Genomic DNA, 21813 nt, shown 5'->3' with positions numbered 1-21813 from the left:
TATGTGGCCCAAATCGCTTATTTTATGAATACTTTTGCAATATTGAAGATAGCAACTTGATATTTGGCATGCATGTGTATCTCATGGAGCTGCACATTTTGAGTGGTGAAAGGTCAAGGTCATCCTTCACAAGGTCAAGGTCATCCTACAAGGTCAAACATCATATAGGGGGACATTGTGTTTCACAAACACATCTTGTTTTTTCTTCTTTTGCTCAGGCCTCTTTCCCCAAGAGAAAGGCCCCTTCCCCTTAGAGTTTTTTTTAAATGATGCAATTGTTCCCAACTGCAAGCTTATTTTGGGATTTTTTCCCCTTTTAAAGTTTTGTCGATAATTTTTTCTCCAAATTGGAATGCCGGGCCCTTTCCGCTAATCCCCAAAAAAGCTCTGCATGTTTTTATGGAAATTAAAAAGGAATGACAAAACTTTCCTTTTGTTTGCATTGTATTGTTAGTATAAAGCTACACACCACGTACATACATTGTATAAACATAAAACATTGATTATGAGTTAAGAAAGGCTACAAAATAGCTCTTAGTTTTTGTAAGTTGCGACTAATTTTTATGTCCCCCCACCACTATCGTGGGGGACATATTGTTTTAGCCCTGTTTGTTGGTTTGTGTGTTTGTTTGCTCCAACTTTAACATTTTGCCATAACTTTTTGCAATATTGAAGATAGCAACTTCATATTTGGCATTCATTTGTATCTCATGGAGCTGCAAATTTTGAGTGGTGAAAGGTCAAGGTCATCCTTCAAGGTCAAATATATAGCTTCAAAGCGGCGCAGAATGGGACATAGTGTTTCTGACAAACATATATCTTGTTTAAAATAGCAAAAATGAATGGGGAAATAATACATACATTATATATGTATATATATATATATATGTCTAGCTTCCTGAAATACTTTTGACTAGCACCGTCAGGCTAGATGTGTGAATCAATGAAATTGCTCATAGGTAGGTCATTTAACAAGGACAACCAACATACTACAAATGGCAGCCCATCTGGGAAAACAACTGTTAAAAGTTTGTTTCCTTACCTGAGTAATATGTTATGTCAAAGGGCATCATTTGGTTTTCAGTATCGAGGAAGAGTGTCTTAATGACGGGTTTGGGTACACGCCTAACAGTCTGTTCAGCTGGCTGACGAGGGTCATGTACAATAGGCGCTCCAACATCAACCCACTCTGGAACACCTACGTGGTGGCAGGATGGCAGAAGGGGGAAGGGTGTGTGCTCCAGTACTCTTTAACTTTTTGTTCAAATTAATATGAGCCGCCTTCTTGAAAAGCTTGGCTTAACACCTGTGTGTAAAGTTTTGTTCAAGATTAGCCTGTGAACTTTGCACAGGCTATTCAGAGATGGCACTTTCTTCTTAAACTAGGTTTTTGTTAAGAAGACTTCCTTTAAACAAAAATTTCATGACAGTGAAGTGTTGTTCCTTATTAGCTTGTGTTGATCTGGGAAGGCACTTTGCCCAAATGCATTTATCCCATTTTTCTCAGAAGAGGTCTTATATTTAAGCTTAATTGTATTGAAAGCCTGAGGCTAATGCGACATTTTTGAGTCCATGTCCTGGGTAGAATCAGTACTTGATTTCTTAAGAGCAGACATAGAGAAGGCTTCTCGAATGGGGATTGCACCTGGGACTTCCTGGTCACATGGCAGACACCATATTGATTATGCTACACTTTGGCATTAGATTTAATAAATTATATAGTAGTGTTACTATGTACCAGTGTTGACAATTTTTACTGGCCAAACAGCTACTGGTCTCTTAAAATTTGTGTGGGTGGGTCTCGTCGATTTTTACCAAAATTCAAACATTGTATACATATTTTATCAAACACGGGTGGGCAATCATGGTCAAAAGGCTAGTTTCTACCATCGTGTATGCTACTGTTTCTATCTCTAAAAATGATACATAAACATAGATTTTTGTCTTTTTCATTCTACCAGTGAAATAATTATCCATATGTTACAAACTGCTTTATTTAAAAGTGATTTAATAAGTTGTTGTCAATTAGAGAATTTACAAACAAATTAAGAGTTAACCTAGCTATTGGCTATTGCCATTAACTTTTGCAAAGAGTAACATATTAATATTACAACTTCTTTTATTTCTCGTTTTTGACAGGTTTCTAGGGTACGTGGACAAGATAGGTACAGCCTACCAAGCACCAACCATAGCCACAGGATATGGAGCATATATAGCACAGGTAGGAGTAGGACTTGCAGTGTCCTTGAAAGTCTGCCAGCGCTCAGGCAATACTAGTCATACACCAGGAGTGACAAAAATATCTAACATGAGATTTGAGTCCACAAGACAAGGAAAATGTAAAATATACCTTGTTGGTTGGGTAAGGCCATTTGTCTCTGTTTACTATATAATTCAACCTGACTTAGCAGTTGCCTGCGTTAAGGGGTCAGTCTTGATTCAACAGACAAAAATCAGTTTTTATTACTCCTGGGTAAACAGTAAACTGTCGTAAGTGGCTCGTTTATTTAAAACTAAAAGCCATTTTTCACATGTGTAAAGCATTCACGAGGCCATCATTACATGGTGCGCTAAGTAAATAGTGAACTGGATCTAGATTGTTTTCTCTCACCTCTAAAGTCAGAGAATCTATGGTGCAGTTCAATCATATTTTGAGAACTGCACTTCTATGAGTTACAACTAACCCTAATATGATAACTCAATTGCTTTGATCACTCAATACTTTTGAAACTCTATACGTGACAAAAACCACCAGCCTATTATCATTTGTGGCGACTTTAATACAGTTATTAAATATAAAAAACATAACACTGAACGCTCAATGATTTTGAAACATTTTACCATGACATAAACAACCAGTCTTTTATCATCTGTCACAACTTTAATCTAGTTATTATTCGTTACACTGTACACTGCCACTGACTTCAGCCATTGCTGAGAGAAGCCCTGGAGAAGAATCCCAACATGACAGCAGAGCAGGCTGCAGAACAGCTGGACAGGTGCCTCAAGGTGCTCTACTACAGGGACGCCAGGTCACTCAACAAGGTGAGATTTAAGGGGGGGGGGAGGGGGGGGGGGGGACAGGTGCCTCAACACTTTGACAAGATGAGGTCAGGGAGGGGGGGGGGGGGGGGCGTTAGGTCACATGGTGAGATCGGGGCTCACTACAGGAGCAGCAGTCTGGGAAAACAGGGTTGAATCACTTTGACAAGATGAGGTCAGGGAGGGAGGGGGGGGGGCGTTAGGTCACATGGTGAGATCGGGGCTCACTACAGGAGCAGCAGTCTGGGAAAACAGGGTTGAATCACTTTGACAAGATGAGGTCAGGGAGGGGGGGGGGGGGCGTTAGGTCACATGGTGAGATCGGGGCTCACTACAGGAGCAGCAGTCTGGGAAAACAGGGTTGAATGCAAATGCATAAAGTGTCTTCCAAGATTAGCTGGTGCAATCCACAGAGGCTAATCAAGGACGACACTTAACACTTTTTAGCTCACCTGAGCACAGCATGCTCATGGTAAGCTTTCATGATCGTCTGTTGTCTGTTGGCAAAATTTTCCTTTTTTACACTCTGGAGGCCACATTTATTGTCCGGTCTTCATGAAACATGGTCAGAAGATTTGTCCCAATGATATTGCAGACTGTTTCGAAAATGGTTCCTTTTGGTTGAAAAACATGGCCTCCAGTGGGTGGGGCATTTTTCCTAGTATGGCTATAGTAAAACCTTGTTAACAATCTAGAAGTTTTTTTTACGAAACTTGGTCAGACTATTTGTTCGAATGATATCTTAAATTAGTTAGAAAATGGTTCCGGGCTGTTGAAAAACATGGCCGCATGGGTGCAGGGCATTTTTCCTAATATGGCTATTGTAAAATTTGTTAATACTCTAAGTCACATTTTTTTGTCCAATATTCATAAAACTTGGTCAGAAGATTTGTTCAAGTGATATCTAGGCTGAGTTTGAAATGGTTCCCGTTCATTGAAAGACATGGCCGCCATATCTACTAAGCTCATTAGGGAAAACTGAAGAAAATGCCTTTAGTTTCTGAAATTCTTTAGGCTCTGGCTTTTTTGTATTACACTGTTTTTGCATCAAAATTATCTAAACAAAACAACGTCCAAATCAATACGTCTAATCTTGGTTAAGTGCCATATTCTTCCAAATCCGCACAACTGAAACTAGAAAGCGGACTATTTTGTTGCTTCATATGAACATTCCACACATAGGGTTCATTTTTTGCTGTTTATGATGTTGTCTGCATACACCAATTTGGGAACTTTTTATGCTATTGTTAAATTGTGTTGTCTTACCAAGGGAGTTTTAGTTTGATTTTTTTGTGTTCTTGCTTTTAAGGCTAAAGCGCACTTAATTTTGACCCTAAACTTATAATGGACTTGTCAGTTGGGAGAAAACCCGAGGTATTGTCATAGCCAGCTCGTCGTCCGCGGTCTGACGTTGGCGTCGTGCTTAAACCTTTACATTGGCTCTAAAATCAAAGTGCTTCCACCAATTTTGAAACTTCATATGTAGATGCACCTTGAGGAGTTCTACACGCCACACCCATTTTGGGGTCATTAAGTCAAAGGTCAGGGTCACTGTGACCTCTAAAAAAAACAACAAACTGACAAGCTTTCAGTTATTCAAAACTGCACTTAGTTGAGCGTGGCACCCGTTATGCTGTGCTCTTGTTTTATTTTGCATGAAATTTCATGTGTTTTTTGCAAAAATTACTTTTTTGTAGACATGTAAATTTGTGGATTTCTGATTTTGATACACCCACACACAAAAAAAATCAACAACAACTTATTTTAGTCATTTGCCGATGTTTGATCATTTACCTCTGTCAAATTTTCACTTGTCTGTACATGCTCTCCGAAACCATGGACAATGTGCATTTACTTCTGTCAAATTGTCACTTGTCTGTACATGCTCTCGGAAACCATGGACAATGTTACCCATGGATTGTCACCCTTCCTGTTAGTGCTCAATTTGTTCTATCACTATTACAGTATGACCTGGCCATCATTACCAAGGACGGTGTTGAGATCCGCTCTTCAATTGTCTCCAAGACCAACTGGGAAATAGCACACATGATCAAGTAAGTTCTCTTGATGTGAGAATATGAGCCTCATTCTGCCAAAACTTGCCATAACCCTTGACAACTTAGATACGTAGTTTGACGCATGTGTATTCCTTTAGAAAGTTACATTTAATTTAATACTTTTCTTGCCATATTCAAGTTTTAAAGGCTTCATTCCCAACTCTAAGATACTGATAAGCAGCAAACATCATAGAACCTGAACAGACTGCGAGTTACTCGCGAGCTGGACTCGCAGGCTGTTCTGGTTTTATGCTGATTGCAAAAGCCATTTTCACTTTGTTTCTTATGGGGGAAAGGGTTAATGCATGCGCTAAGAGTGTCATCCCAGATAAGCTGGAGAAGTCTGCTCAACTTTGCTCAAATTTGAATCCTCTGAATAAATTGTATTTTCATTCTTCAAAGCATGCTCACAAATTTATTTCACTGTGTTTAATACAAGTTTTGTCAAATGTACCATGTCTGAGACATGTTATTAGTAAATGGGTCTTATGCCAAACAGTGCAAGCCTAGCTCCAGGTCACTGTGCCCATTCGTGGATTCTAGTTAGGAGCTACCCTGTCTGCAAATTGGATAAAAGACGGCACGAATTAGCTTCCTGGTCTTGAGCTACGCTGGATCAGGCAGCATAGAAATAAGACCCCTTTTTGCGTGATGCGGCTCTTATACAATTAAGTCCACATAATCAAATACATCTAGTTAGACACCTGTTGTGACTAATACGTGAATCTGAATGAATGTTCATGTTTTGCAGGGGCTACGAGTAAACAGAAGAAGATCTCAAGAAATTGTTTGAATATGTACTGAGACTCCATTGTGATATGAGGTGGTCATGTTCATCAAATGGGCTGTTAAAGTGCCACATTTTAAAGCAACACAGACATGAACATGTGTTAAAAATTCTTTGTTTATAATGTGTTCAGGCAAATCTTATGACTTTTTTTCTTTTTTGGAACCAAAATTGAAGAATATTTTTTGTCCTAGATATTTGTGTTGCCTGTACTTGGCTGTTGTCTGAATGAGGCATGAATCTGTTACCAGTTTGCGGTCAACATGCAAGATGCTCTAAAGTTCAGGGAGAATTTAAAAGAAATTTAGAACTGTAGCAAAAATCCATTTTATATTTGTGTTTGCCTTACAGTGCTCCTATTTTATTAAAGCACATGTTCTTTAGAATATCTTGAATGTGAAATAAATTATTTGTATTGATACAATGTCTCTTGACTGTTTGGTAATTATTGTACATGTATTTTCGAGCCTGTTTGCAGACAGCTCGATGAAACTTTCACAATACTGGATTGATGCATATGTGTCTTGCCAAGATTGCACAGGCTATAACTTGATCATTTTTCGGGGTAATTATAATTTTTACTCAACACAAATGATCACCATCAGGATACAATGTGTCTAGTGCTAAACTAGCCCTGTGTCCATTGCTCAAAAGTCAAGGTCACATTTTAAACTCAAATATCTTGCTTATCTTTTCCTTTGTATAATAGACCTGACAACAAATTTTACTTACAGCATATTTTTTGCTTACAACAAGAGATTAACATTGAAATGTTCCTACAATTAAGGACATGTTTAAGAATGAAGTAAAGTAATATAAGTAATTCAACTGTCATTCATTGACTGGTATTTTCAAGAAAGTTTCTTCAAAAATCATATTGTTTTTTGGGGGATATAATGTTTTGATAAGACAAGTTTCTGCTTGGTTGGAAATGTGATTTTGAAGTATTCATCCTTGACAAACTGCTTCACATGTATCAAGTTTACTTTCCACTTTAAAGTTTGCATATTGTCAGGCCTGAAAATATTGTCAGACTTTAGGGCACATCAGTTGTATGAGAAACTAGCAAATTCATTGAATTGATATCCCCTCCAATATCTCAATTTTGTGATGGACGGACACTACCAATTCTATATCCCTCAGGTGTCAATTTTCAGGATTATTCCTGAATTCAGGATTATTCCTGAATTCAGGATTTAAGCCCTCAAGGAAAACTTTTGATATTGATATAAATCAGAGGATTGTTTTGGTTATTTTAAGCATTCTTGTCACAAAATGTCACTCTTAAACACAAATTATTGACCTTTGGCATATTGTTTGCAAAGGAAACATAATTTAATGAATCATTAAAACTCTTTTGACTCTGGCCCCCAAATTCTAGGATGATTTTCAGGATTTTAGATTTCTGCAAATTGACACCCCTGATCCCTCCAACTTTGGCGGGGGATAAAAAAAACCAACTTGAAACAATAGATTTATATTTTAAGGGTGCTGGATGTATCATTAAAAATTTAAAATAAATAATTTGTTAACTGAAATAAAATATTTTTGTAAATAAAGTATACGCTCATCAGTTCTGAGTATGTGATAGACTGGTTTAGTAACACAGCTATGCAAGACTTAATTTTTCCTGATTGTCTGTTGTACAGGGATAAAATTTAGCAGTTTGACCATTTACGACACGAAACAAGCCTCAAGTTTGTCTGAATTTAGCGCTAACACTAACATATGACCCATAAACCCTTGCCAATTAATTTATTCATTCATAATCAATGCATTCAAGAAAAACATGCCATTGATAATTTGTATAAACTGAGTTGTATTTCCATCTTATTGAAAACAGCAAATATGCACATTATAAGTGACCTTATGGTTATTTTGATTACACCATTCCATGTGTGTTTAATGCAAATCTGTTTTTCAAAAAAGAACAGCTGCAGATTCAAAAAAGATAAAAATTCAAAATGATTGTTTAAATACATCAACAGCTGCTGCCAGGACTTGAAGGCACACTCTTATCTGGGATGAGACTTCTTGAACCACCAAGCAATTATCAGTGTATCTAACATCCGCCTTGAGTGCTATTAAATATCATATAGCTAAATATTGTTATAAAGTTCATGAAAATAGTAAGATAAACTTATTTTAGTAAATAAAAAACTCCTTTGATGATATTGATAAAATTGAAAAAAAAAGGTGTCGTATAAATAAGCATGTATGTTTCTACACTATATACAAGCATTCCTAACACTTTAATAAAATCAAAACTCATTTCACTGATTGAAAAAACATTTGCAAGAGAGGTGTTCTTATCTTGCTCTTTATACTAAAAGTGCTTTTTTACTACCGGTAATCCGATATAAGATAAATATAACATTAGGACTTGTCTTGACTTTTGTGCAGCATTTACTTTTCTTCGGAATAACTTGTTTGTTGAATGGTAAAATATTTAAACAAATAATGGGTGTGCCTATGGGTACTAATTGTGCATCACTAATAGCTGATCTATTTTTATATTGTTATGAAAGCGATTTTATGTTAGAATTTTCAAAAACTAAACAGCCAGATTTGATTTGAAGTTTTAACCGAACTAGTAGGTACATTGATGACATACCCGGTACCAAACTTAGATAACCCATACTTTGAACAACATATTCACAAAATCTACCCTAAAAAATGAGTCTTAAATAGATTGTGTCAATCCAATACAGATGCTGCATATTTAGACTTACATCTAACTAAAAGGCCCCTTTAATGAACATTTGTACATGTAAGTTTCTTTTCCTTCTTATGGAGAATATTAAACCTTTATTTGTCCAAGTATATGGAGAATATTAAACCTTTATTTGTCCAAGTATATGGAGAATATTAAACCTTTATTTGTCCAAGTATATGGAGAATATTAAACCTTTATTTGTCCAAGTATATGGAGAATATTAAACCTTTATTTGTCCAAGTATATGAAAAATCAATCACTTCAAAACGAGAACGTCCTGATTGGTCTTAACTGGAGCATCAATTCAAAAACAAACAAGTTTGCGCAATATTTCTTTATTAACTTTCAATGAAATTAATTTGCAACTACATGGAAATGTTGGCAATTATGGTCACAATGTGTTTTCTTCAGATCTTTGACTGCCTTACATGAAATTTCAAAAATTACATACTTGTAACAAAGATAAACTATGTTTACTGAACACAGCAGGTGACATGATTACATAAATTGGCAATATGTGAGATGATAAAAACAAAGAATAAACACAAAAGGGAAATTATCCAAACATATATTTGTACATTTATATTAGAACACACTAAGGAAGTTTCTCTCTGAACACAAATTATGAAGAAAACAAGATATGTGTCACAGACACTGATGCCCCCCACCACACTTAATTGGACACCTACAAATCCCCTATATAGTCTATAGTTGACAAAAAAGCTAATAAATCGGCAGAAACTGGTTGCAGTCAGAATTCCTGTCTTTACCATCATATCATCACGACCGTTATTCAACTGTGAAAGTTTGAGACATACACGCCCAGTATTTACAGTACACAATTTAGGGACCATTATTTTAGTGAAAAAACAGACACATTTCTGCCTTAGCTCATAGTAGCAGAAATTCCCTTCTTTATCAGCAGTGCTTTCTTTGAATCCTTGTACCCTCTGTTGTTTCAGGAAATTTTATTTAAACAGCCCCAGTATTGAGTGTGAGCTTTCCAACACAAGCCATATTACTTGAAAGGGGGGAGGGGGAGGGGGGGAGTTCACGAAACAACTGTGGTCAAAATGCTTCACACCAAAGTAATAGGGGTGTGATTTAAGAAATGTTCAAGCATGTGCCATGCGCATGTTGGAAGATAATACCTCATCACCAAAATAGGTGCCAGAAATACCTAAGAGAGTTACAGAAATTGCCTATCAACATTAGAATAGTTTTGAAGTTACAAAATAATTGTTTTTTCACATAAATTTTCTTTGGATTTCAATCTTCCGTCTTTCGATATATTCATTTATAAAATAGCTTTTCTTAAAGATCATTCAACCGTTAACATTTTAGCAAGATCCACTCTGTAATTATAGAGTTCAAAACACCAGCTTCTGGATGCACATATATACAAACAAGTGCCTTGCTTAATGTATCCCACTCCTTGAGATCATAAAATCATTTAAAGGCATGGTTTGCTTTAAATACAAAATTCCTTTTAGTAAAAATCAAGAACATTGTGGAAACAATCTGAAATAAGCACAACTCATCTATCTTGAACTGTCAATATTGCATTATTATTTACAAACAGTAATATTACAAAATAACAAAATATAACCATTAAATTATGCAAGATGCACTGAACACATAATGGTGACACTTTTTGTTCATAGTTTGAACATGACATTGAACCAAACTATACAATATATACAGCAAAAATACTTCTACAACTAGCAAAATATTTAAGCAATCATTTTTACAAAAATGCTTAAATCATATGGTCAAATCTGACCATATTTCATTTACTCAACATTCCAGAATTCAAATAGAAATAAGCACTTAAATCATTATTTATCAGTTGAAAAGCAAACAAGTAACAACTCGGTATTCTTAGAAATACATTTCAATATAAATGTATGACTATAGATTTAGGACTTGTATCATAAACAGTAATTTTGCAGGAAATAAACATTAATTGCATCAAACCATGATGTTTGAAATACTACTAGTACACAAATTGCATGATGAAAATTGAATACATGATGAAATGCAATGGAGACAATTGGAATATGTGTTCGCAATGCTAGTTTTCTTTTCCTCTTTTTTTTTGTTATATAACATTTGTTCATAAAACATCATTAGCTGAAAAATATTTATGGTAAAAAGACATTATACAACTTAAAAGTTTATTATGAAAAATATATGATACATGACGCAGATAATACCATATTTTCATATTTAAATACAAAACTACTGTGAAACATTCTCATGAAAGAGTTTTGATGAATACATATTAGCTGCTAACTGAGAATCCTTAAGGAGAAGTATTAATTTAAGTCCTGAAATCTGTTTTTTTCAGATCTAGTTTCCTTGTTTTAAGATCACAGTCCATCATCTGCAGCTATTTTGTGCCAGTTGAGCCAAATCCACCACTACCGCGGTCTGTATCGTCTAACGACTGAAACAAATGAAATGCTTTTCCTCCTCTATTTTTTAAAACAACAATTACATGTAAATGCAAAGTTCACAGTTCAGGTTTTTGACAATAATCTAAAAAATGTATCATCATGTAAAGAAAGCGTAAACAAAAAAAGCTATGAGAATTTTGTAGTATTTTTTTAACATGTCCTCCAATATTGGCAAACAATCAACCATTGTAAACATGGTTTAAGTATTTCCAACAATTAATCAAGGTAAATTAAGTGACATCATATATTTTTTACCCACCATGATAGGCCGTATTTAGGAATGTGTTCGTGGATCTTGTGAAATCTTGCGGACTGCACAGGCTAATCCAGGATGACACTTAACGCACATGCATTTAACTACCTTATCTCAGAGCATGGCTCAGTTATTTGCGTTTATCCCCTACCTTTTCAGGAAAAGGGTTCCTGCTTTGGAGTTGTATAAATGGCATAATTTTGACATAAACTCGGTAAAGAGGTTATTTATTTTAGCTAACAAAACTATAAAATAATATAAGATGTTTTTTTTTCATATCAAATTTTGCAAAGGTTCAAATTATAACGCTGAAAAGGGAGATATATTAAACTTATATTTTTATTAATAATTATTTTTTTTTTTTATTAGTTTGTGAAGGGGACAGAATTTTTGCCCCTAAATTGACAATAAACATCACTACTAATTTCAGTAGAAAACAAGAGATGTGTTTGTCAGAAACACAATGACCCCTATTGCGCCGCTTTGAAATAAAATTTCAATATATCATTGGGCAGGTTTAGAAATTATCTCCCTTTTAAAGCTTATTACTTCCCTTGGATTGTATTTTTTTACTTTTGACCTTGAAGGATGACGTTTCACCATTCAAAATGTGCAGCTCCATGAGATGCACATGCATGCCAAATATCAAGTTGCTATATTCAATATTGCAAAAGTTATGGCCAATGTTCAAGTTTTCGGACGGACACACAGACAGACAAACGGACTGACAGTTCAACTGCTATATGCCACCCTACCAGGGGCATAAAAACACCCTTATTCATTGATCTGGGGCTCACCTTTTCTTCTATAAGGTCTGGCAGATATATCCGCTCACAGATCAGCTGGGCTATACGGTCTCCTGCCTTCACTGACAATAGAATCAACTCTTATTTAATCTTCATATATCTGACCAATACGTTCAAGAACTTGAAAACCCTGTAGTTTAAATAAATCAACTGGTTAAAACAAGCCCATATCTTCTTGAATTAACGGTTTTAAAGACAATTTCACAAGCTGCCCTGCTCACACATTGAGATCATCAAGGCCCAGTACAAGACAGTATTCAAGTGCATTATCAACTTTGTAGCTAATTGGTCAAACTACAATATATATCCATTTCAAATGTTTCAATGGTAACATTCCCAAAACACGAAACACACAAAATTTAATTCAGTTTACCTGCTTTTAAATACTATAATGATTTGAAAATAGTATGTTACTTGGCCTAAAGATGAGTTAATAACCAATCTTTCTATTTGCCATATCATGTTTCTGTAGGTGTGTTGCCTCTTCAACTTGCCTCATTTAAGGTTAAAAATAGAGTTAGGTATAAAGATATTTTTAGGTATATATATATTTGGGAGAGGAGTTTGGGGAACACGACCCAGAATGAACCAAGCAATTGTTATACTTAGGAAAACATAATGATGTAGAAAGCAGCTGTAAGTGCCATGCTTGACTGAAAATCATAGCAAATCTTGAATATTCCAATTTAAAGTTTATGTCTTAGAATTGTTTGTTGAATATAGGTCCAGATTTTAGCAGTTACTTGTACCTTCAAAGTCAGCATCTCCGAAGTTAAACATCACCACTCCAACGTTTCCCCGGTAGTCCTGATCAATAACTCCAGCTAAAAATAAAACATTGACAGTTGTGAGAACGATCTTCACTGACAATCCTCAGTTTAACTCCACCAGACAGACCTCTACAGTTACATATTGCAGCTTGGCACAACAGAAATTGAAAGTTTAAACCTAGGCTACTTAATTCCAGAAGTTACAAAATAAGATATTAAAAGTACATTAAGATGGCTGGTTAAACAAATACCAGATATGTCTATATAATTCAACTTAGCTCAAAACCCTGATAATTTGTTTTTCAATCAGTTGAATCGAATTGATCTTCTTCTCTAAATAAAAAACAAAACAAACAAGAGCTGTCAGAGGACAGCACGCTCGACTATTCGAGTGCTTGACAGTATAACGTAAGCCATCATGGGAAAATTGTTCATATTTAATAATTTATTAGACGAACTTTCAAAAACAATAAAAAGGAAAAAAAATGTTTTTTTTGGGGGGGGGGGGGGGGTTAGAGGGGGGGGGGGGGGTATAATGTGGGGTGTGGTAATTTATTAGATGTTTAAAAAAAAATTGGGGGGGGGGTGAGGTTGGGAGGGGGGGGGGGGAGGGATTCTGGTGGGGGCGTGGGGTATTGTTGGGGTGGAATCCATGGTGGTATTCAGGTAAGTGTTGTTTTGTAAAAGTAATAATAAAATGTGATCATAAATAAAGAAGTTATGGCAATTTAAGCAAAATGTTCAATTATCTAAGTGTAAAAGGGGCCATAATTATGTCAAAATGCTTGATACAGTGGTCTGCTCTTGTTTATAGGTTGGGGTCATGTTGGTAAACAAGTATGCAACATATAAAAGCAATATGTCAAAGGATATAGGAAATATTTGGGGTAGTACGCAAACTTTAACATAGATTTATCAATAATATGCATATTCTAAGTATAAAAGGGGCAATAATTATAACAAAATACATGATAGAGTTGTCTGCTCTGTTGATAGGTTGGGGTGATGTTGGTAAACAAGTATGCAAAATATAAAAGCAATATGTCAAGGGACAATGAAAATAAATGGGGAAGTACGAAAACTTAAACATTTGCTGCATATTCTATTATATAGTGGAAAAGGGGCCATAATTATGACAAAATGCTTGATAGAGTTGTCTGCTATTGTTTATAGGTTGGGGTCATGTTGGTAAACAAGTATGCAAAATATGAAAGCAATATGTCAAGGGACAAAGAAAATATTTGGGGTAGTACGAAAACTTTAACATCTGCACGCAGACGCTAACGCTGACGCCGACGCTGGGGTGAGTAGGATAGCTCCACTATATATATTTCATATATAATAGTCGAGCTAAAAAAACAAACATTTAAATTCTTAATTTTGAGGTTGAGCATAATACTTTCTCTTAAGAGCAGAATGCACCAACAAAACCGCTAAGGAGATGTGTTGACAATATATACATGCTAAACTTACCACCAACATCAATGAAGTTTTTTGCTGCCAGACCAGACCTGGGTGCTGAAATAAAACAGTTTCAAAAATAAACCCAAACATCACATTTCAATTCTGTAAAATTATTTCTAAACATGTTATAATATTAAAATCTTATCGAAACTTTATAGATTTTTATAGGACAGGAACATTTACAGGAACTCTCCCATACTTTTTCAGGAGTGAGGACCATAGCAAATAGTTAATTTCTAGAGTAAGGGGTGTACAAATTATTGGCTTTCAGATGACAAAATCACGTTGCCCTAAATTACTCTGAGGTGTCTCTTTGTTTCACATTTTTGCTAACTCATCTTTACCAATACTTGTTTTATATAAAAAAGATAGTGAAAAGAAAGCTATTTTTACCAGTGTTTTTTTCCTCACCATTTTGGGAATGGGGCCGGTCCATTTGGATTGGGAAAATTGGCAGCGTTTTGGCTAAAATTGGGAAATTAGTGTTGTTCTTGTTTTGATAAAAAAAATGCTTCACAATTGAGGATGCAAGTGTGTCCAGTATTATATTTACTAAGGTTGAACTTATATGGATAGGAGATGAACAAAATATGGAGATCTAGAACAAACAAGTGCTGTCACCATAGGATGACGTATGCCCCCTATAAAAGCTTTGATAGAAGTTATTGAAATGCACTTAGTGACCCTGTGACCTATTTTTAACCCGGCATGACCCATATTCGAACTTGACCTAGATAATGTCTTCAGACCAAGTTTGGTGAAAATCTGATGACAATTGCTTGACTTAATGAGCGGAAACTAATCCGGACGGAAAGACTAACTAACTGACTGACGGTGCGATTTTAATATGCTCCCCTAGAACCTATGTTCTGGGGGCATAAATTTTTTTTTTTTTTTGGGGGGGGGGGGGGACCTTCCAGTGGGAATTATAAGCTCCCATTTGGGACAAATATGTACATTTTTCCATTGGGAATGGGTCCGATTACCGGGCCCAATTTTGAATGAAAAAAAAAACACTGTTTAAATTTGAGGGAAAACAAACGCCTCCGCACAGAAACTGTCCACAATTTGTGTGGAAGAACCTTCAGACCCAGTGACTTAAAAAGACACCTTTCCTATATTGGTTTAATGACATATATTACTGGAAGTGAAACTAGCACGTCCATGATTACCAACTCTTCCATAGCAGCCATCAGGGAGTGAGATCTGGATGTCAGTTTTCACCACGGCCTTGCCACGGGCAGGGATCACAGCATCGTAGGCACTGAAACATCGACAATGAAGTACACATGAAAGATACTTTCGCAATTGAGAAAAAAACTACAACATTCCTAATTGCAGTCTCTAAAATTTTCTAAAGGAGGGAAAGTTGCATAAATTTTTGTTCCATAGATCCTTATCTTCAAGTAAACAAATAAATGATCACTGAAACTGAACTTTTCAAGCAAGAAGACATGTTAAACAATATTTAAATGGGTTTATTAAATTTAGTACCAAGAAATTGAAAACACAATTCCAAATCTGAAGATTATTCCTAATTGCTAAACCAGTTCTTTTACCGATTGAGAAAAAAATCACTGTCATGATACTATCCCAGACATTTCTATTTCTTCACCTGGGTAATGTCTGAGTATATTGCTAAGTTACTCATCAAAATTGGATAAATACTTAAAGGGTTTTGTTACACTTTTTAAGTATCTTTTTGTAAATCTCATGAAATATTTTTACAAACAAATCTATATTTTTAAGATTGAACTAATTACAATAGCAAGAAGAAAACAAGATGTGTTTGTAAAACACTATGTCCCCCCATATATTTGACTTTTGACAGAAGGCTGACCTCGACCTTTCGCCACTCAAAATGTGCAACTCCATGAGATACACATGCATGGCATGATGCCAAATACAAATTGCAAAAGTTATAGCAAATGTTAAAGTTTGAAGCAAACTAACCAACCAACAGACAGGGCAAAAACAATATAAAAATTGCCTTATCAAGGATTCAAATCCAAACCTCTAGAAAAAGGCTAGTGTGCAATCACAGCCACACATGTACTCTATTTTACAGAGCGCATTACAAATGCAATATCAGTAACTAATACTTGTCTTATTTTATTGTACTTTATTATTATTATTAGCGTAAATACGACAGTGGAAGACGTACAATTTAAGTGGGAATGTCTATTACGAACTGTGTTTTACCCACTTCCCTTTTCTATTGCTGCAACCCAGATTTATGTAAAGACCTAATGCAGGATCTTCAGGGTAATGTTGCCAACATGGCAGAAGCTGATCTTCTCTGTGCAATCAAGTGGCTCGCATTGAACTGAACAGAATGATCCAATCTCCTAGAACAGCTATTCAGACCTTTCTAGCTAGTCTGCGATGCCAGGCTGCATTGTGTCAATAAAAGGTTAAATGCAAACAACCTCTATGTACTCATGTATTTGACTATAGTGATGAAAATATCAAGGACAATCGAGTTTGGTGAATTGCCGACCCTGAAATTGTGACTGATTTGCTAGGAATCTTTCAGGACAGGACAGAAACTGTCTCATTGCCCAGAATAAGGCAAGTAAAGTTACTAAAAGTGCTGTAGGTGCTTCATGTTTTGCTCAAAATGGATATATATTTTTCCCAAATGGGAGCTAAAAATTCCCAATGGAAGGTTTTAAAAAAAAATCTCAATATTTTGTTCATATATAAGTTCAACCTTAGTAAACATAATACTGGACACACTTGTATCCTCAATTTTGAAGCATTTTTTAGCAAAAAAAACCAACAACACTAATTTCCCAATTTTAGTCAAAACGCAGCGTATTTTCCCAATCCAAAGGGACCCGGCCCCATTCCCAAAACGGTGAAAAAAACACTGTCGTCATTTCCGCAACACAGTGTCAGCACCTTTCACTAAATGCCGTGTGTGCAATGGCCCAGTTCATGGGATGTAGAAATGAATGCAAGGCAAGGGCCAGACACTGTGAAACCTGAACATTTGCATGTTCAAAATATGTTGTTAAAGGACACTATAGCACATCATGTAGCAAGTGCGCTGTTTATGGTAGTTGGGGTCACAGTGATGCTTCCACAAAATTCTGACCGTAAGCAATAGGCCAAAGATCATGCCACATATGACACATACAACAGCAACACAGGCTATGTTTACATTCAGTAATGCACCAGAGTCAAATGTGAAAATTCACAAAATCAATATGGTTGCAATATCTTGCACATCAATGGAGATCATGCTTTTTAAGGACAATTGATTGCCTACCCCTCCAAGCCACAACCCATGATGTAAGTGCTGAGGCCCCTGCATCAAGATCATGAATTGCTAGGGCATCCCATACATGATACTTCTAGAATCAAATCTGTCAATATGTCCATGGTTCCAGACACAGAATGCACAATTATGCCCTTGCAATCTGTCATCCTCTCCCTGTCAAGCTCATCAGGGTGAGTAAAAATTGAAAACTTCACGATCAGAATTTTCCCAATTTCTGGGTGGTCCGTGCTAATTTTTACGAGTTGGGCTGGTACCCATACTTTTCCAGATCGGAAATTACCCCAAACGTTGCTGCCACTGTTAAAGACTCTGATTAAGTGCCCTTCTCCTACTCAAGTGTCAAAAGGAACCACTGCCAACGCCAGGGTTGAAGGAATGGCTACTTGACTAGCATGATACCACAACAAATGACAACATTCAATTAACAATTAATCAGAATATGTAATTTTCAAAATTATCTACCAAAACCGTTTTAAATGTTCAGCGTTCTAGATAAGATGCGTATCAGCGTAATATACGCATTAGAAATATCAAAATACGCTCAATTTATGATTTCCATGCGTAAATTTAAGCAAGCCAATCTGGACTTGCGCAAATGATGTAAATTCTCTGTGTACAACGTAAACAAAAATATAAACAGCTGATTGTCTTTCCCCAAAATAATTTATATGAGACTGATTATCATAAAAATTTAAGCCAATTTGTACGTTGGATTGTAGAAATAGTTAGCCAGTCGGTATGTATACTCTGTAACTATCATCTAGACGCATGGTAAATTTAGTATTGATTTTTTAACAGACTGGGTCAAGCGCTTATGTATTTATTAAATTATATGAAGAGGTCAGCATGGCTTCTTTGAAGCCAAAACAAATTACTTCTCAAAGTAAAATTAATTATTTTTATACGGCAAAAGTTGTATCGAGTAAAAACATTGTATTGCAAATACTGAATGATTTAATTTCCTCTGTTTTCAAATCAAAAAGGACACACTTAAACGCTTATATAACAACTGTTGAAAGTTGGCAAAAAAGTTTTCCGTTGCTCACGGGGGTGGACGATTAGGACGAAGTTTACCTTAAATGTAAAATCTGCCAACAATACAAGGCTGATAATGTTTGGCCTATAAACCAAGGACCCTTAAAAAACAAGAAACACTTTAAGAAACCTACTACTATGAAGGAATACACCTAGTTAATGGTTTATTGTGTTTAACATGATTAAAGTAGTGTGTCTGTACCCCGGCTATATTCTTGTTTTACTTTTAGCACATAACCCTTCAAGCATGGACAAATTTGACCATTTACCCCCATGCTTTGAAAAGTGGAGGTATTTACCCCCATGGGTAAAAAATTATCTATAGCGCTTATGTTTAATTAATGTAGCAATTTTGAATTAAGATTATTAATTAATGAACAAATACTTTTAACATTTGTTTTCTTCAGGATTATTCACTTGCTTAAACATCAGGGCTTTTTTTCCTTCTTTGCGATTGGCCGTGGACGGACATTTAACAATTTTGACACGATCAATTCACAAACCTGACATGGCCATGAATATTTACAAAAACAGCCGTTTTAAATCGTGAAAAACGGACTGTTCGTGCTCAAAACTGTCAACAAACAGCCATTTCGCAACTGAAATATAACCTCGTTTTTAATTCCGAATTCGTGAACAATTGTCGACTAGCGTTACTGATGTTTGCTTGTTTTAATCAATTTTTAAGTGTTGTGTAACCGGTGAAACCGGCGTTGAGCGTTAATAGTAAAAGCTCTGCTTAGCAACGTCGCTATCAAAAAAATGGCGACGTGGAACGCACGTTACTACACGAAGAAAATTAAACACCACATAATAATCCAGATTTATTGAAATTTGGGATAACAGTGAATAAACAAAAGCTTTCTACAGAAGGGTAAGTTTTGAAACATGCACAATGATAACATTATAAGGAAAGTCATTTGATAAAAGTGAAAGCATATGCGGTGGCTTATGTATTGTACTATTGATGGAAGCTAGTCAAAACGGCCCCTAGTCAAAACGTCCCCTAGTATTGATGACCGAGACTTGTTATTCGTATCTGTGTACGATTGTTCATCTTGGTTAAAGTAATAATGTGGTCCCTTCATATATTTTTTTATAATTTAAATGCATATTCATGACGCATATTCATGATTCAAACTTTGTATGTAGTCTATTTATGCTTTGTGAAAAAATTTGAAAAATAAAATAACTTGTTTACATTTCTTACAAAAGTACTGTTGTTCAATGTATACCTAATGTTTCAGATCAAATGACAATCTCCCAGGGAGATCATCATGCACTGGCGAGGGTCAGACTCACAGAACATGAAAATTATCATGAAGAAGGAATTTTCCTCTTCAGATATTGAGAGAATTATTGACATTTTCAAGAGTAAAAAGAACAGAGTTCTAAAGCTGTAAAGTCCAGAACATGTCTGATTTATGTGCCTTGAAATGTTCTTTGTTTATAAATGTTATTCCTGTGGTAAAGAAGTGTTGGGACCAGGTATTTTAGTTGCATTTGGTACATGAATGTTTTGCAAATCAGATATATGTATATGTGTTGTTATTGTATCAAATACAGTATTCATAGAAGGAAAATATGCCTTTATTGCATTATTTAAGTTAGTTTTGATAATATTCAAGTTGTTGAAATGCCTCAACTATACTAATGCATTGAACTTTGAATTTCACAACTTTAAGAAGTTCGCGACTCGTTTTTTCTCAATTTTAAGAAGTTTGCGACTCAATTTTTCACAATTTTGAAAAGTTCGCGACTCAATTTTTCACAATTTTGACAAGTTCGCGACTCATTTTTTTCACAAAGTGAGGGGCCAGGGCCGCTTCACAATGTCAGGAAAAAAGCCCTGAACATATACGCATTCTGTTTTGAATCCATGACTTTTTTTATCTTTAGATTTTCCAAACTCTAACATGTCCCTTTAAGATACTACGTCCAATGTAAACAATAATGCAAAAGTATCACCAAGAAAATTTCCATTGAATCTTTTGGATACAGATTGTTGAAATACAGTGGCTTCCAGGGCTCCCACTGGCTAAAAATTGTATGTCCCCAAATTTACCTTGTTATGTCTCAGGCCTTTTTCTGCCTATCTCACGGGTCCGATAGTGGGACCCCTTCCCAATGCCAAATATGGATTCTTTTCCAACTTCTCAATAAAATATTCCCAATTTCCGACTGTGAATATTCATAAAAAATCCTTAATGACAAATCGAGCTATGTATTTTATTTGAACTTCAAGCATAATAGTCTGTTTTTTTTTATCATACACATACTTACGTTAGCAGTTGACAATGACTGGTGCAAGGTAAAAAAACAGTTTAATACTTTTCTTAGCATTTTTGGGCAATACCTAATGTATGAAAACATTAGATTTAATAAAAAAAATAATTTCCCAAATTATGCTTTTGTAGATTAACGTTCTTCCCAATTTGGAAGATTTCGCGATTTGAAACATTCCAATTTTGCTAGGTACCTTTTCCCAAAATAGACAGAAAAAGGCCTGTGTCTTAATTCTTATATTTGTGGATATGTTATGGGTGATAATTTAGAAAACCTTGTTGCCAAATGTAATTTTGTGTAGCCAAATTTCCTTATTTGTAGTGATTGGCGGGCGAATGGCAGAGTAAGCCCTGGCTTCCCAACGAGTGGTATTTGGTTTCCCGAATCGAAGTGTCATGCCTGTATAAATCGTAACCCGCGGCGAGCTTTGATCCCCGTGTTGGTGTGAAAGCCTTTGCTGTCAGCTTTGCAAATCTCAACACTGGTCCGGCCATCGTGTCTTCAATGCAAGGTTTCTTCGCCAAAGGTTCTACGACTTCAGATATCTGCCTTTCCACTTCGACCGGCATTGTATTGTTTATCGACTTGATTTTGGCGCTTCAAAATGAACTATCAATTTCGCGCGAAATAACACTTACAAGGGAGGTCACTGTTCTAGGTTTGTATTTACCGTGGTTACAATCTGCAATACATTTCCAGCGGTTATAATGTGCTATATATTAAGAGCTTATTATGATCTAATCGTTAACAATGCTGTATAGGCTCATTTTAGGGCATATAGTTTTGTACAATAGTTGTTATGCCATTTTTGAAAGCTTTTCAACATGCATAGGCGTAAAAATCTAGAAATTA

At 35.6% G+C, this 21813-nt stretch overlaps 2 protein-coding genes across 4 annotated transcripts in view; one reads left to right on the top strand and one right to left on the bottom strand.

The window, feature by feature from the left end:
* LOC127866997 (proteasome subunit beta type-4-like) overlaps positions 1 to 21813 on the top strand; it is a 147914-nt gene that overhangs the window by 13645 nt on the left and 112456 nt on the right. Inside the window, exons 4-8 of one of the 2 annotated variants that reach the window (XM_052407915.1) lie at positions 1085 to 1231; positions 2140 to 2221; positions 2929 to 3045; positions 5008 to 5096; positions 5851 to 6310. In XM_052407915.1, the coding sequence (XP_052263875.1) occupies positions 1085 to 1231; positions 2140 to 2221; positions 2929 to 3045; positions 5008 to 5096; positions 5851 to 5863 (448 nt within the window). In that variant the 3' untranslated portion in view covers positions 5864 to 6310. Of the gene's footprint in view, positions 1 to 1084; positions 1232 to 2139; positions 2222 to 2928; positions 3046 to 5007; positions 5097 to 5850; positions 6311 to 21813 lie in introns of those variants that run through there. The other variant, XM_052407914.1, reaches the window with a different exon arrangement.
* The window catches only part of LOC127867004 (deoxyuridine 5'-triphosphate nucleotidohydrolase-like), a 132922-nt gene continuing 120030 nt past the window's right edge, over positions 8922 to 21813 (bottom strand). The window contains exons 1-6 of one of the 2 annotated variants that reach the window (XM_052407923.1): positions 21361 to 21595; positions 15527 to 15618; positions 14364 to 14408; positions 12870 to 12944; positions 12112 to 12182; positions 8922 to 11051 (exon numbers count right to left, since the gene is read on the bottom strand). In XM_052407923.1, coding sequence (XP_052263883.1) covers positions 10995 to 11051; positions 12112 to 12182; positions 12870 to 12944; positions 14364 to 14408; positions 15527 to 15618; positions 21361 to 21530 — 510 coding nt within the window. In that variant the 5' untranslated portion in view covers positions 21531 to 21595 and the 3' untranslated portion in view covers positions 8922 to 10994. Of the gene's footprint in view, positions 11052 to 12111; positions 12183 to 12869; positions 12945 to 14363; positions 14409 to 15526; positions 15619 to 21360; positions 21596 to 21813 lie in introns of those variants that run through there. The other variant, XM_052407924.1, reaches the window with a different exon arrangement.

The sequence above is a fragment of the Dreissena polymorpha genome, chromosome 2, assembly GCF_020536995.1.
Source record: "Dreissena polymorpha isolate Duluth1 chromosome 2, UMN_Dpol_1.0, whole genome shotgun sequence".
Classification (NCBI taxonomy): Eukaryota; Metazoa; Mollusca; class Bivalvia; order Myida; family Dreissenidae; genus Dreissena; species Dreissena polymorpha.
This window is presented reverse-complemented; position numbering and strand designations above follow the sequence as displayed.